Genomic DNA, 14,840 nt, shown 5'->3' with positions numbered 1-14,840 from the left:
ACAGGCGAGCTCCATATTCCGCTTTTTCGGGCCTGATATATTCGACGGGAACGGGTTCGCTCTGTGGACCTCCAGTTCGATCGCAGTCGACTCTCGCGAGGCCTGCACGCGTATACCGGCCCGTAACGCCAGCGGTGCAGCGCGATCGCCACTGCCGCTCGCACGCAGCGGTGCACAACAGCAGCAACCCGCTGGCTCATTGTTTTCCCGGGCTCGATTCATGTCGCCGGGAGCGGACCGGCGACAGGTGAGAGGTAGCGGCCACCTGCGTTCTTTTCTCTACTCCTCTTTCCCTCTCTCGTTCGACGCCTCGCGCGCGCTCGCGCGCACGCGAGAGTTGGAGGCTGCAACAGTGGCAGCCGCGTCTCTTCTTCGCTCTCCCGTTTTAGAGAAACAAGAAACGAATATCACAACGGCCGGGCGGGAGGCTCAGCTGTGTTCTTTTCCCGCCCAGCAGCAGAGAGCAGTCAACACAAGGGGCGAGCGCATCGGCACTTTTCTTTCCCCCTCGCCAGAGGCGTGCACCTAGTTTCCCAGCCGAAAGAATCGGCGCCGTTCTTTCTTTACAGTGGCGCAGGCGAGCGGCAGAAAACAACGCCTTGGCGAAACGAGCGCTGTGTCGCGTCGCTGGGTCATGCCTGCTCTGAGTGCTGCTCCGCGAGGCCCGAAGAAACAAAAGTCCTTGCGCCTCATCGCGCCATTCGTGGATGCAAAGAGCGTGCTCCCGAGCGACTACCCGAGCTTCGAGAAACCAGTGTAACTACTGGGAAGTGTCTGACGCCGAGTCGGATGCCACGAACAAGCTTTCGAGTTCGCCACTGAAGCCACGTGTGCTGGTAGCATAACTCGGTGCTTTTCACCGGGCGCACTTCGCGTCGTCATCGCTGCCGCCAGTCGAGGCGGGCCGCGGTCGAGACGCTGGCTTTTGCCCCTGAAAAATGGGGCGGAAGTGAGGACTGTTTTCATCCGTACGTCCTCGCTGGTTTTGCTCTTTCATCGTGTTGACTTCATCATCGCAGTAACCGTACCAGTGGCTCGGCCTACGAATATTGCCTCATCTACCACTTTTGTTGAGTCACCGCGACATTCATTACCACATCGGAACTCTCACCTGAACGTCGGGCTCTGGCTTTCGAAGGTGACGTAAGGTGACGCGGCAAATATGCAGACGGCGCTGCGGAGTGCAATTTGTTGAGCGTACGCGCCACGCCAACCGCTTCATTTTTTTCGCCAACGTCACCGCCGTCGTGACCGTTTTTCCGTCTGGCGAAAGATAGAAACGGGTTCCAGTGGTCCTGTGAAGGGCCCTCTTTTCATTGTTACCGTCGCCCCATCGTCAGCGTTCTGCTGTTTATGCAAGCTCGGCGCTGCGTTAGTGAGCTGTCAAACTTGGAAAGGATACTTCGAAGCCCGCAAGCTTGTGTCTCGGTGAGCGCCGGTGCGGCGGCGTTAGTCGTGCAGATAACTACCGGCTCTCCTGCTCTCCCCCTTATCAGCCACGCACTTTCTACCAAAGCGGCAGCGCGCGCTCCAGAAAGCGCAGCGCCCTGCGCTCCGATCCGCCGCCTCTCTCTCCCCCGTGCTTCCCCTTCGGAGTCTGAGTGCGGCGCTCAAGCCCTTCGACTTCGCCGACCGCGGCGGCTCGCTGGGCCGGAGCGCGCCGTGTTGTGTGACACATCGGCGCTCCCTCCTCCCGTCCTCCTCTTCCTCTTCCTCTGCGTGCTCTCTCCTCGGACCACTGATGCACCCGGGAGTAGTGGCGCGTCCCAGACGCGGTTCAGTCGGCGTAGAGCGCACTCCTCCCATATAGGCTACGAAGAACAACGCTTTCGGTCACGTCGCCGTTGTGCCTTCCTGGAGTGAAGTTTTTTTTTTTCTCTCTTGTGTGGTGTGGTGCTTTTTTTTTTTCTCGTGACCTTCGTTATTCAAGTATAGGGAAAGAAAAAAAAGTGCTACGAGTGAGCGCGTTAGAGTGCGTGCGGACAAAACGTCTGTCTGTGAAGTGCTCGTGTTTCAGTCGTCGGACTATCTTACTCCTGTGAGTTTCCTTTGTTTCTCTCTCTCTCTCCCCCACCCTCCAACTTTCTTTTATTCTACATATCTCCCTATTCGTCCCGGGCTGAATAGCAAGAAAAAAAAATTCCGCATTCGTGATTCCTGCTTGCTTTATCCTGCGTGCAAATTCTTGCAGTATTTCTTCTCCCTCGTTGCTGATTTGCCTATATCTCAAGCTGCTGTTAGGTTTATTTTCAAATCTCGCGGCACGCTCGTTACCAATGGGCTGCTGCTTGATGGAGCGCTGACAGGTTTCTACGGGGTACAACACCGCAGCCACGACGACCCTTGCTGGCTTCACCGTTGTTTCTGCAACGTGTTCTCCAAGTCGGCATTTTGTCTTCGACGGCGCAGCTTGACAAACGGGGAACGTACGGGCTGACACTTTCGCCTTGTTTCGCATTTCTGTTATATTCTCTTGCTCTTGTCGCCTGTTCGGCTTATTCTCCGTGTGCGCTCTCCGTGGCCTTTATTATCGCCTCGTGTATCCGCATAGAGAGATCGCGGATTGTCCTTTCGTGATCATCATCTTCGTCCCTTGGAGGCTCGCTCGATACGGTCTCTATTCCTTTTGTTTTCACGAGGCAGGAACTAAACGTGTCTGCCTTAATCTCACGCCCTCTCGTAAGTAGGCATAAGCTTGAAACTGCACCGGCTAGTCTTCTGGAACGAGAAGTTAGCATGTGGAGCCTCTGTGTCGTGAATCAGCGGAGCAAGGGTGATCTGTGCTACTTTCTGTAGACATATATAATTTCGTACTCGTTGATTGCCAGCGAATTCTTAAGACCACCGCTAATTCGGACGACTACGACAAGAAATGTCGGAAAGTGGGCTCGGTTTCTGAAAACTCTTCTGCCGCCCTTATTAGGCAGTCTTCTTTCGAAAGCTTCCAAAGTGCTACGTTTTTACGTATTGTGTCGATCGCTAGAGAGTACCGACATAGCTCGCAGGCCAGTTTGAACCGCTTGTACGAGCTTGATAAGATCAACCGTTGCTCTTTCGCTGGCGCTCTTAAAAGAGCTCTCGGTGCATGTATGTTCGAAAGGTCGGACCCATTTTTTTCTAGTATCCTTCACAGCAAGCCTTTTCTGCCTGCACTGACGCATTCGACTTCAAAACGTAGAAAACGTATTCTTCGCAAGACTGGGGATATGGCCTGTTTCTTGCTGGGCGCGATCGTTTCATTTCGGTTGTCCGTGGACCGAGTGTTTTTAGTGTGCCCTTAGACATAAAGTTGGACAACATTGCTGAAAGTTTTGGTAGTGTCGCACTAGGTGAGTACCTACTTTTTGCTTCTAGGTCGTGAAAGGTGTCCTGGATTGGAAATGAATAACTTCAACGAATCCCGGATGCTGTATTCGTATTTCTGTAGCTTGCTTCGAAAGGAGTCGATGCATGCCATGCAGCTTGCCTGCTAAACGATTTCGCTGTAGCGTGAGCTCTTATGCAACTACGTTTGAGAACATTGCTTAGCGTCTAGTGAGTTCCTGTCAGGTTTCCAACACATAATTGTCTTGCACTTATAGGAATCATCACTACATTGTCGGATATGTGATTGTTGTTTCCCTTCGACGAGCCTTATTTTGTGGTCAGTGGTTGAGGTTATACATTTCTATCGGCACTTTGCACCCTGAGAGTCTCCTAGTTCTTGTCGAATGGCAGCCTGTCTTGAAGGCTCATGGTGCGTCCACCGGCTTGTTCGCCCTATCATTGGATAGCGTGGTCACATGCGACATAGGCTGACCACCTTTCGAGGGCAAGCAGCTGACTGCAAGTTTCCGTTAACGCCGTTTGCCAGACAAGATAAACGACTTGCCGTTCCCTGTGCTATAAGCGGTGATAAATTAATTGACGTTTTCTGGAACTTTCCTGCTGTGACAGCTTATTCCTCCTCGCTTCCGAATTGGAGCTCCAAGCCATTTTTGCCTGCTTCGTCGTGTCGCTTTACTAGCGAACCCCTCGTGCTTGCCTGGGCGAACGTGATTGGCTGCGGCTTTTTTCGCCTGTTCGCTTTGACGTCGGCGAAATTGCCGGTGCAGCGTATCCCTCAACACACAGCCAGCGTCTGCCGCTACGGCTGTTTCTCTGTGCGACGCCGTGCTCGAACGTACCATAGTCCGCGGCTGTACGCTCCTCCGTTACGTGCTCTAAGCGCTGCTGCTTGGCTTTCTCGGTAACGACGAGGCATCGTTGACACAGGGGATCAACGCACCCTCGCCGCCGCCGCCGCAGCCCCGCTGGGCGCGCCGGCCTCGCCCACATCTTGGAAGCGCTTCAACGGCTGCCGCGTTACGCGCCAACCGTAGCTCGCTGGCGCGATAGCATAGTTTCACGCACGTGCCGTTAATGCCTTGTTGGCTTCGGCAACAAATCGTGGTAAACTTTATCCTCTTTTCCCTTGATTTACGAGAGAAGCAACAAGGGACAGCCGGCAATCGCGAATTCTTCGTGGGGGTGAGGCTCCTGAGCAGGGAGGATAGTCAACGCTGTCCGCTCACGTTTCTTTCGACGCTTGCTTCTTGCCTCTTTGTGGTTTCTTTTATGTTGCTCGTTGACCTAATTGCCTCCGCTCGTTGTATCTCGCTTGCCGTGCACTTGAGTGCGCTACGCCGTCTTGCAGCTGCTGCGTTTCGCTACGTAGTGTCTCGCGAAAAGCCGAGTTGGTGGTCGTTTGTTGACATCGCGCTCTATGAATCTCCCTTCCCTTCACCGTAGTCCGGTTATCTGCTCCGGATGCTCGTATAACACTTCCTTCGCTCCGCCGCCACGGCCGGAGGCGTTGTTGTTGGGATCGTGGTTTCTGCAGCGGTGGTTCTCCTGTTCGGCTGTCCGGCACCCCGCGCCTCCTCTTGTTTGCTTCTTCTACAAGGTACAGGCAGTTTGTCCATTGATTCTCTTGGTTCTTTGTAGATAACGTAGTTTTCTTTTTCTTGCGAAAACGTTACGCAGCCCCGGGTTCTTTTGCTTGATACCCTGGTTCTCTCTTTGCAGGCTGACTGGTATCACACTGTGTGGAGTGTCTCAACAAACTTCACTTGTCTACGCTCATCTCAGACGCGTAGAGCGACGAAGACGCGCTTTATACTGGAGTGATCTCGCTTCGCCCGTCGCCTTTGGCTTGAAACCGAAGAGAGCGTCTCTCGCGCGGAGAAAGAAGTATTGTATTTGTTTTTTTTATTATTATCCGCCGGGATTGCAGACGTTCAAAAGAATATGACTTAGTTGTGAAACTCATCCTGAAGTAGTTATTGACGGACTGCTGGAACTACCGCCGGTTGGACCGGTCTTTCTCAGAAGTGTATTGAGAGTTCTCTAATGCAAGTCTGGTGAAATCTGTGCGAATTCTAGGGCCACCACGTCGACCGCCGCTGCCGCTTGAGCCGTAGCCTGTCGGTATGCATTAGGAATCGCGTGCCCGACGCTGTGCCGTTGTTACATTGTTTTAGCTGTGGAACGGAACTAAGTTTCCCTCACTGCAATCCGCTTGCTTGCGAGAGCGTAACTGATAGAAGACAGACCTTCCGCGGCGCTTACCAGAAACAGCGAGGGGGAAATAGCGGGAGAAGAACGAAGAAGCTGGTCGGCTCGCAATTGACTCCGAGATGTTCTGCTGGTTGTCGACGTCTTCGCGTTCGCTTCTTCCTCTCAACGGCGTGAAGGACTCGTCGAGTTCGTCGTCGGTTTTCTCTCGCCAGCACGGCGCGCCGCCATCTTGCACCGCCAGCGTGTCATCGTCTTGCGTAGTTGATCAACTACGAGTGCCTCGTCGCCTGTCGTCCGCGTGCCTCTGCGTCGAAGACCTCCTGCACCGAGCTTCGCTCCGTGGTCGTCGTGCAGTGTTTCTCCTTCCGTGCCCGTCCCGGTTCTGAGAAGTGCGCGCGTATTACCCCGTCAAAAGCGGAACAAAGAGAAGAGGATAAGCGGATACAGCGGAAGTGGACGATGCTGCGGCCGCCGGAAGTGCGCTTCGAGCCGGATCCGTACGAGCCCCCCGCTCCCCCGCCCGGGGCCGAACGCGAGGGCGCCTGCAAGCCGGCCAACACGAGGCGGACGGCGCCGACGCCGTTGTTCCTCAACGTCCCTGGTCAGGCTTCGGCTCCTAGACGACGCCACTCATGGATATGCGGGTGAGCGACGGAGGCACCTCTCCCTTCCACGTCCTTGTACCCTTTGCCCAACTTTTTGCGATATCTTTTTGTTACATTTCCGCGAATTAGTTGCTTCCGTCCGGTCTAGGGAAGGGCTTCGCGTCTAAGAGTAAGTTTCGCTTGCGGTATCCGTGCATCGCTTGGTCACTCTATTTTGCTCCTCTCCGGGAGTCTGAGTGGATTAACCCATTTGGTATTCTGTACAAAGGGCCCGGTCAACTAACGCGGAAGCTTATCTTCCCCGTTTACCGAAATTATCATTTCTTTCTTAAGGTCTGGATGCCATCTATAAAAAGCTTTCGTACTCTTTATTTAGTCTCCATGAGGACGCGTAATTTAAATCACTGCTTCGACTCCGTGTAGCCTGTGTGTTGCAAGAAATAGACATCTACTGGGAGACAGTCAATGATGGCCTGCGGACTGTCTGGAAAAACTGAAGTGTGAATATGAACATATTTTGATTGTGATGAGTTGTCGCAATGCCTTTATGCACATGTGCAGTGTCAAACACTACTCTACGATCGCTTTAGTACCTAATCTAGTTAACTAGCTTTATAAGCACAAAGCCCGCAGTAATGTTGTGCAATAGATGTACTATAAGCTCACTTCGATGCATTCCTTTTTTATTTGTTTTTGCCTCTGGTATATAGTGCCACTAATCTTTCTCTTTAACTTAAGATTGAAGAAACGCGGGGCTTATGGGTGTGAACATCTCAAGCTTTGCCGACTGCAGCGCCGAGTGGACACAAACATGCAGTGACCTCTTGTGTACAAAAGTCTTTCCGCTGTTTGAGCATCTGGTGCGCATCCGTAGCGCTTCCACAATAGTTTAAAAACTGCGGCACCGAGGAATCTAAACTAAAACACTCCAGATCTGATAGGAATACAGCTGTTAATCTAAAGCAGAATAAAATCGATGGCTTCTGAAGTTTGCCTGATGTTCTAAAGCATGGCCTTGCTCATCTATCATACCTGGAGTAGCATGCCAAACTTCTCGCTAGGAAGACCTCTTCAGCTATTATTTAAGTTTGTCCCTATCTCTCTCTCTATTGTTTGGGAACTTCACGGCTCCTTTATCATTTCCCTTCGTTAACCCTCTCGTGGGTGTGACGTTACATACTTAAATACCAAAACAACAGCCCTTATCCGACGGCATTAAAGATCCTTGCTCACTTTGCAGCAGTGACAGCGATGAAGCAGCCCGCAGCGGCTATGATAAATCTGTGTGTTGGCCCTGAAAAATGAGCGAAAAAAGAAGAAGTATGAACAATGCTTTAATATAACACTTTATACATTTAGTTCGGCGCAAGATTACTACATTTGAAAGATACACATAAAAAGCGCCACGCGTTAGCCTTCCAAGCTTCTAATTGCCAGAGGTATTTTTGCGTATAGACGCGATAGCGCGGATTAAAGCAACTCCTGTGGACACTACGAAAGAAAGCAACTCCTGTGGCCACTACGAAAGAAAGCCACTCCTGTGGCCACTACGAAAGACGATTGAATTCAGCTGAACATAGCCTTCTCACCAGTTTCAAACTGTTTGCTCAATAGGCGTGGTCTCCACCTAGCTGTTCGCAACTGGCGGGGGATGGTTTAGAAAAAGGCGTAGCGCCCCTTGACTGTATGTCATTTCCGCAATTTCTGCGTAATTGAGGGCTTTTAGAGGCTGTCGAAAACAACGCTCGTACAAGCCGGCCGGAAAAAACTTTGGTCCGGTTTCATTAGTGACGCACAATGAACTTGATGCAGCCCGACTGCGTCGCATTTCCTTCTTTTCGTTTTTTTCAAACATCGCTTCCGCTACAGGGAAGAAAAACACACGTGCGCGTGTGAATAACAGGTTCAAAACACAAAATAAATCCCAAAGAAGTAAGGGAAAAAAAGAAAGAGACCGCTCTCTTTTTGTACACCTGCATGTCATGTTCGCTTTTACAGCTCAAGTGCGTGGGCCGTGAAAATTAACGCGAATGCGGGTTCCTGAACGGCCTCGTTGCAATGTTAGTGCGAAAAATCTACTGCATTTCTCGTATAATTCATAAAGAACCTGATTTATGGTTCGAGTTTCCGGACTAACATTGTAACGAGGCCGTTCAGGAACCCACATTCCCGTAAATTTTCACAGCTCACGCGCTTGAGCTGTAAAACCGAACATACCAAGCAAGTGTGCAAAAAGAGAGGTTAAAGGATGGCTTCTTTCTTTTAACACAACAGCGTTAGGGGCCCCGTGTCATGGGAAACCTGTTGTTGGCGTCGGTGTCGGCGGCATTGTCCGCGTGAGGTAATCATCCCGAACCACGCATCCCGATCCACGGTGGCCCTCCGCGTGGCGCATAGGCTTTACTGAACTATTGGAATTTCTCCGAGTGAAATGTGTCGAAATATTCGCAAAGTACGACTTACACACAACCTGCAGACATGATAGTGTCGGATTGTAAATTGAATGTACGAGAAAACATAATTCTGTTACGCGGAAACACGAACCCTTTTTCCAGCTGCCGTTTGTAGGAGAGGCGCACCCCGCTCGGTTGTTTGCAACACCAACCAGATGGCGCTCGCCTCCGCGCATCTGCGGTGCACGCCATGGGGGCAGGGGGGAGGGGACAAAAGAAGTATCAGAAAGCTCGTCTTCGTGCATGGCGATCGCTGCCAGCGTTTCAAGACAGACATTACAGTTACATAAGCAGCAGTTGCCGGAAGGTGTGAGACGCAGTCGCTCGGCAATTTTGCGTGCATTTGCGGGCTTGTTTCACGCTCGGAAAAACACTTTTATGTAACAAGTATTCAGCAGCAGAAAGGTGTATGGGGAGTTCTTCATGTCGCTCTTCAATTTTTGTCATCGACACTTTTCGTTCAACTATATATTATTTTTGAAGTTGATCAATTAATTAAGACCTATTAAATTCAAATTATTTCAAACTAAAAAAATATTCTGAGTATCTACAAGCGATGGCAAACGACATTACCTTGCTTCTGTCTAGCTACGTGGCATTCGCATATTTTTAAACCCTTGCTAACATTAGCTGGCATACCCTGTATGTCAAATAGCTCTTACTGGGCCCCATAATTAGAAGCTTAATAGTATAATTGCTTGTTGCAGAAATTACTCATGGCACGCAAGCGTTCGTGTGATTGCCGAATTGAAGGATAGAGAGAGGCTGTTGAACAATAATTTGGTGTAACCACTGCTTGATGTACCATCAGCGTAAACTTATAGCGAGCAGAAAGCAACTGTTCAGAACTCTTTTTACGCGTAACACATGAAAGTGCGACGTGTAATCGCTGTGTAGCCGGTTTCTAAACGTGGAGTAGTGTCAAGTGTACGTTACGAAGTCTGAACTAACCCACTTTTACAAATGTAGGTGAATGCTATGGAAATATTCGCGTTTGAATTTATACTGATATTACGCCCGTAACACAAAGCTTGCGGCGTGCCTGTTTCAGGGCTCTCCGAATGTTGCCTTGTGCGAGGTTGTAAATCAGTTTTTCTAAACTGCCACCGATAAGTATTGATTTATGGAATGACATCGGTTTCCAATTAGTACTCCACTCTCGTTATTACGTAACGTACGGACAAGTACTCAATATTTAAGTAAAGGACAACTGTAATCTTCCGTCTGTAGAATAAACTGAAATGGGAACGACGGTGTGCCGTGATTCCATAGTTCCGGTAGCGAAGCAATCGTGTTTGCGTATTTTACCGCTGTCGTTGTGAATACCCGAGCTTGCATGTGATCTGTCGTTTCTTTTGTCTTCTTTCCCCCTCTTTCCGCGTTGCGTATGACTCACGAATTGCGGTAGACAGCAAGGATGCCATCAATTTTCTAGCTAGAAGAGAATGCTGTTGTTTTTAAAAGTGAAGCGCTTGCGTTCAGATCCCGACAGATGCAACGTGTAATGGAACTCTAAAGCGAAGGTTTGCCGTTCACAGAGCCCTTTTATTGCACAAAGTTTGCCGTTTTGGTAGTTTTTAACCGGTTCCTTCTAATCTGTAAAATCACTGTATCATCCTTCAGCTTTCGACGTGGTTGCAAGTATCATTGTCAACATGCGCATTCAAGTTCTAGAGCACTCAATCAACTCTTCTCAACTCTTCATTGATTATTTTATTTCCGCACACTATCGAAGGGCATACCGTTGCCAAGTGAACTCTTCATTTCAAGTTGGTTGGTATCTTTCTTCGGCCAAAAATCGGCTTCCATGTACATCATCTGGCATCGACTGAAACAAGGTGACTTGAACGCCTGGCCTTATAACCTTATTACGTCATGTTAAACCTTACTTGAATAATACTTGCGGTGAAGGTTTAAATGTATAGTCCTCTTCCTCTTTATAAAGACGGCAAGTTTAGGTCACAAACGGGGACTTCACTCCAGCGTCAGTAGCCTTTATGTCGAGGAGTCGACGTAGCCGAAGATTACTGCGCAAACATCGCGAGTCCGGCGTTCACCTATTCACCTTCCGCACCTATTCCTATTATTGTCCCCCTTGCTCCCGAGATCCTGGTAAGGATGCTCCTTTCTCCATCGAAGAACTGGAGGCCGCACTTGCTGGGTGCAGGCGATCTTCGCCACCAGGACCCGATGGCATCACATACTCTGCGCTTGCAAACCTTGGTCAAGAGGCCAGAGATGCACTTCTTGGCCTATACAACGCGTCATGGCGTCTGGTCCCTACCACGTGGAAATCCTGGCAAATCTCCATTGAAATTGCAATCTTATTTTCCAATAGCACTGGCCAGCTGTGTCGGCAAGGTAATAGAGAGAATGATCCTCACACGATTAGAATCGTACTTGGAATTTTATAACGTTTATGCAGAGGTAATGGCTGGTTTTCGACAAGGACGCTCGTCAATAGATAGCGTTATTGACCTTGTAACATACGTACAGCGCCAGAAACATCTGAAACGAATCGCTGCGGCCTTATTCCTTGATATTAAGGTTTGTGCAACAATGTAGACCGTCATGCAATTCTGGACGCCTTAGAAGCTGTAGGGATTGGTGGACACACCTTTCCCTGGATACGCAGCTATTTGAATGTAAGATCTTTCTTTATTTTGACTGAAGACGGACCAACGCCGTCTAGCTATACAAGTCGTAGTGTACCGCAAGGCGAAGTACTCAGCCCGACCCTGTTCAGCCTGGTGCTCGTTGGTCTTGGCGATTCGTTACCACAAACCGTTCAGCTCTCCGTATATGCAGACGACATTTGCATATAGCTTCAGGAGGGACACGTGTACAGGTCCGCGGACGATTTCAGAAGGCTTCAACGGCCGTGTCAACATACTTATAAGAAGGCAAGGCCTGCAGCTTCCCGCTGAGAAATGTGCACTTGTTGCTTTTACTCGCAAAGCGATGGCCCCGTTTGCTTTGCGGGTTAATGACTAAAGTCTATGATATAGACGAACACACCGATTTCTTGGCGCCATCATTGATAGAGACTTGTCTTGGAGCCCCCACGTCTCGTACATGACAAAGCGTTTGACCGCCATTGTGGAGCTTGCGTTTCTCGGCAGGAAGCCCTAGGGCGCAACGGTACCACCAATGTTGCAACTGTATAAAGCATTGTTTTTGGGCTTCCTGCGGTACAGCTTACCTTCACTAGGAAATACTTGCGCTACAAATATCCGCAAACTCCAGAGTGTACGAACACAAGCACTCAGAACTTGTCTCGGTCTCCCAAAAACTACATCATCGATTGCGACATTGGTCATTGCCAGAGACGCTCCTTTGACAGTCTACATCGATACAGATGTCGTGAGAGCACGCATCCGACACCTGACTCGAATTCCCTCCCACCATCTTGCTTGCCTGCCAGCGAAAAAGCCACATTCAACTTTTGCCAAAAGTATTGTAACACATCAGTCCTACTTGCCATCACAATTTACGCCTGCTACATGATTATCCGAGCCCTTGTAGTGTCTTCACCAGCCGCAAGTGCAGTTGACAATTCCAGGCATCAGAAAAAAAGCCGGAGTGTCTTTGTAATCTTTGAAACAGGCAACGTTGGAATACATACAGAACGTGCGCAGATTCCGGCTACATGTCTACTCATATGGTTCGGTGAAACTCAACAGCTCTGCTACTGCGGTCTTCATCCCCGCAAAATCTGAAGAAATGAAATTAAAAACTTCATGTGTGATCACATCGACTGGTGCAGAACTCGCGGCACTCCGTACTGCACTTGATTTCATTAAGCAGAAACCACCGCAACAATGGACGGTCTTTAGTAACTCGAAGGCAGCCCTTGAGGGCATGCAAAGCCCAATGCGCCGTGGACTCAATGAACTATACTGGCCTCAGAAATTCGACACATATATCATCACAGTCATGACAAGGGACACAACAGAAATTTTCGATGGCTTTCAGGACATTGTAACATCAGCGGGAATGACCACACCGACGAAGCCGCCCGATCTGTGCATGAAAGTGGTGAACGTGTCATCATTCCGCTTTCGCGAACAGACGTTGCGGCTGGGCTGCGATTGATGTCCCGTGAATGTACGAGGCTGTTAAACATTACTTGGTTTTCTGTAGAATGATTTTCAGACCCACCCTTCTGCTTTGCCTTTCCAGGTCAGGGAGCATGCATTGCAATTTGTTCCCTGAGTTACTAAGCAAGGGAACCATGAATAAGAGGCAGGCTGCCCGGTGTAGTAGGCCATGGTTAACACGCATTCACTGCAGTGTTGCATTCGTCTACGACTGTCTATCTTCGAGGCTCTCCACCTGACGGTCATGTGCTTATTCTGGGTCCATTGCCGTACCTTTCCCATTGCCGTCCCTTTCCCAGCGATCTGCAATTATCGTTTCTGCTTACGTATAGCTTCGGTACATGAAGTGCGCTGAACTATAAGAAATAAAACCTCACTCGAAGGCCTTTGCTATAGTTATGCGGCAGTCGTCAGCGGTCTGCACTGTATCTGTGCAGACTCTCCTAATCGTGCGTGTTGAACAGGGATTCAGGCTCCTGCTCTCTGGTTTCGCGTGTCACATGTCGTGGAACCTCGCGCGCGATTTGCATGCCACTCTGTCTCACGGTATCGTATTTCCTTTCTTTCTCGCCTTCGTACCCGCCGACGAACCACCGTACCCGCCGGCAAACGACCGCTGAAGTACCCTGAAAACTCTGGAGAATTGTAGCGGAAAAAGCGCCGCGAAACGGGCCAGAATGCACGGTAAACGAACGCGGCGGGCCGCTGCTTTCGTATAGTGTTGCGACTGCATGCGGCTGAGAATATGTTTGTGGAAGTGTTTCGCGTTGAAAGCCTGCGCTGCATTGAACGATGCAGGAAACTCGGTTGATGTATTTGCCACATTTGCAGACGGCAGCTTTCTCGGGTTTATAGGTTAGGGTGTATATTGTCGAGTCCGAACTTTGATTTGCAGTTGCCTGAGAGAGTGTGTTGCATTAGACGGTACGCTGTTCTACTCTCTCCCGGTTGCAACGGTGAGGGTAAAGCGCGGGTTCGAAAGCTCCTGACTTGAGCGAGTGAATGCAGTTTTTTTTTGTTAGTATAGTCCTTATGGCTTGTATAGTTAGGGCTTACGTCTTCAGTTAGTATAGGCCCTAGTCCTTATATTTACCATAGTCCTTAGTACAGCAGCTTTGACTAGCAGAACCTTACTTTTCGGTCCATTTGGGCATAACAAAAATTAGACAACTCCTGAATGTGCAATGGCTCCGCAATTATCTGATTTCCTCTCATATGCATCATCACATCCACCTGCTGTCTGCATTTCCGATTATCGCCGTACGTCGCAGCCCGACGCTGAGGCTTCTCGCTGCACTGTGCCAATTGCTATTTGCTCTTTCGTTATGACTCATCGTCAAGCGCCCACTCCGGACTACGACGCCGAGCGTGAGGTAGCTGAAGATGAGCACTGACGCTGTTCACTAAACGCGCATGTGCCGATGTCGCTGAATGAGTTAGTATGCATTACACAAGACTCGATAATTCTTGTACAATGCAGTAGTGTGTAGCTTGCCGTCACGTCGGTCGCGTGTTAAGTATAGTGTCATAGCAACTAACCAAGAGTGGTCGTATAAGAGATGGTCCGGGCTGGGCCTTTCCGCAACTGCTGACCAGCAACTGCCCAACAACAGTGCAGTTGTTGGTCTGATGAAGACGAGTGCCCCTGTCAAAACGTCCGTTCCAACTTGAGACAACTTTGTCTCATTTTGGCTAATTGTAACGAAGGCGTTATTAGCGCTTTATGTTATTGTTGTGTGTCATAAGCCTGAAGAATAAAGGGAGTCGATAGATTCGATATTAACGGGGTTAGCATTATTAGAATAATTCAGCCGCTTTGTGTTTATGTATGTTTCCTATTTGCGCCGCTCTTCAATTTAAAAAGTCCTTTAAAATTTTTCAACTGCTGGGTGGATTCCAGGCCGTGCAACACCGGTTACTCGAGCACAACCGCCCGGCGCTGTAATATAGCGCTGCGCCGCGGATGCCCGGGAGCAGTGAAGGATTAACCCTCAGCGTCAGCACGCACCGTTGCAATACCGGCGCAATCTCGGAGGCCACGCAAAAGGAGGGGGACTTCGCGGACGCGCCGTAAGATGGCGTAGCGTGTCGAGAGAGAAGCGCTATAGAGGAGCCCGGCTTCAGTGCACGGTTCATGCATAACG

At 49.8% G+C, this 14,840-nt stretch overlaps 1 protein-coding gene across 1 annotated transcript in view; it reads left to right on the top strand.

Moving 5' to 3' along the window:
• The first annotated feature begins 575 nt into the window (after window positions 1-575).
• dnc (phosphodiesterase dunce) overlaps window positions 576-14,840 on the top strand; it is a 696,777-nt gene continuing 682,512 nt past the window's right edge. Inside the window, exons 1-2 of the mRNA XM_070524785.1 lie at window positions 576-2,038; window positions 5,047-6,182. Coding sequence (XP_070380886.1) covers window positions 5,998-6,182 — 185 coding nt within the window. The 5' untranslated portion in view covers window positions 576-2,038; window positions 5,047-5,997. The remainder of the gene's footprint in view (window positions 2,039-5,046; window positions 6,183-14,840) is intronic.

This window comes from Dermacentor albipictus, chromosome 9, assembly GCF_038994185.2.
Source record: "Dermacentor albipictus isolate Rhodes 1998 colony chromosome 9, USDA_Dalb.pri_finalv2, whole genome shotgun sequence".
Lineage (NCBI taxonomy): Eukaryota > Metazoa > Arthropoda > Arachnida > Ixodida > Ixodidae > Dermacentor > Dermacentor albipictus.
This window is presented reverse-complemented; position numbering and strand designations above follow the sequence as displayed.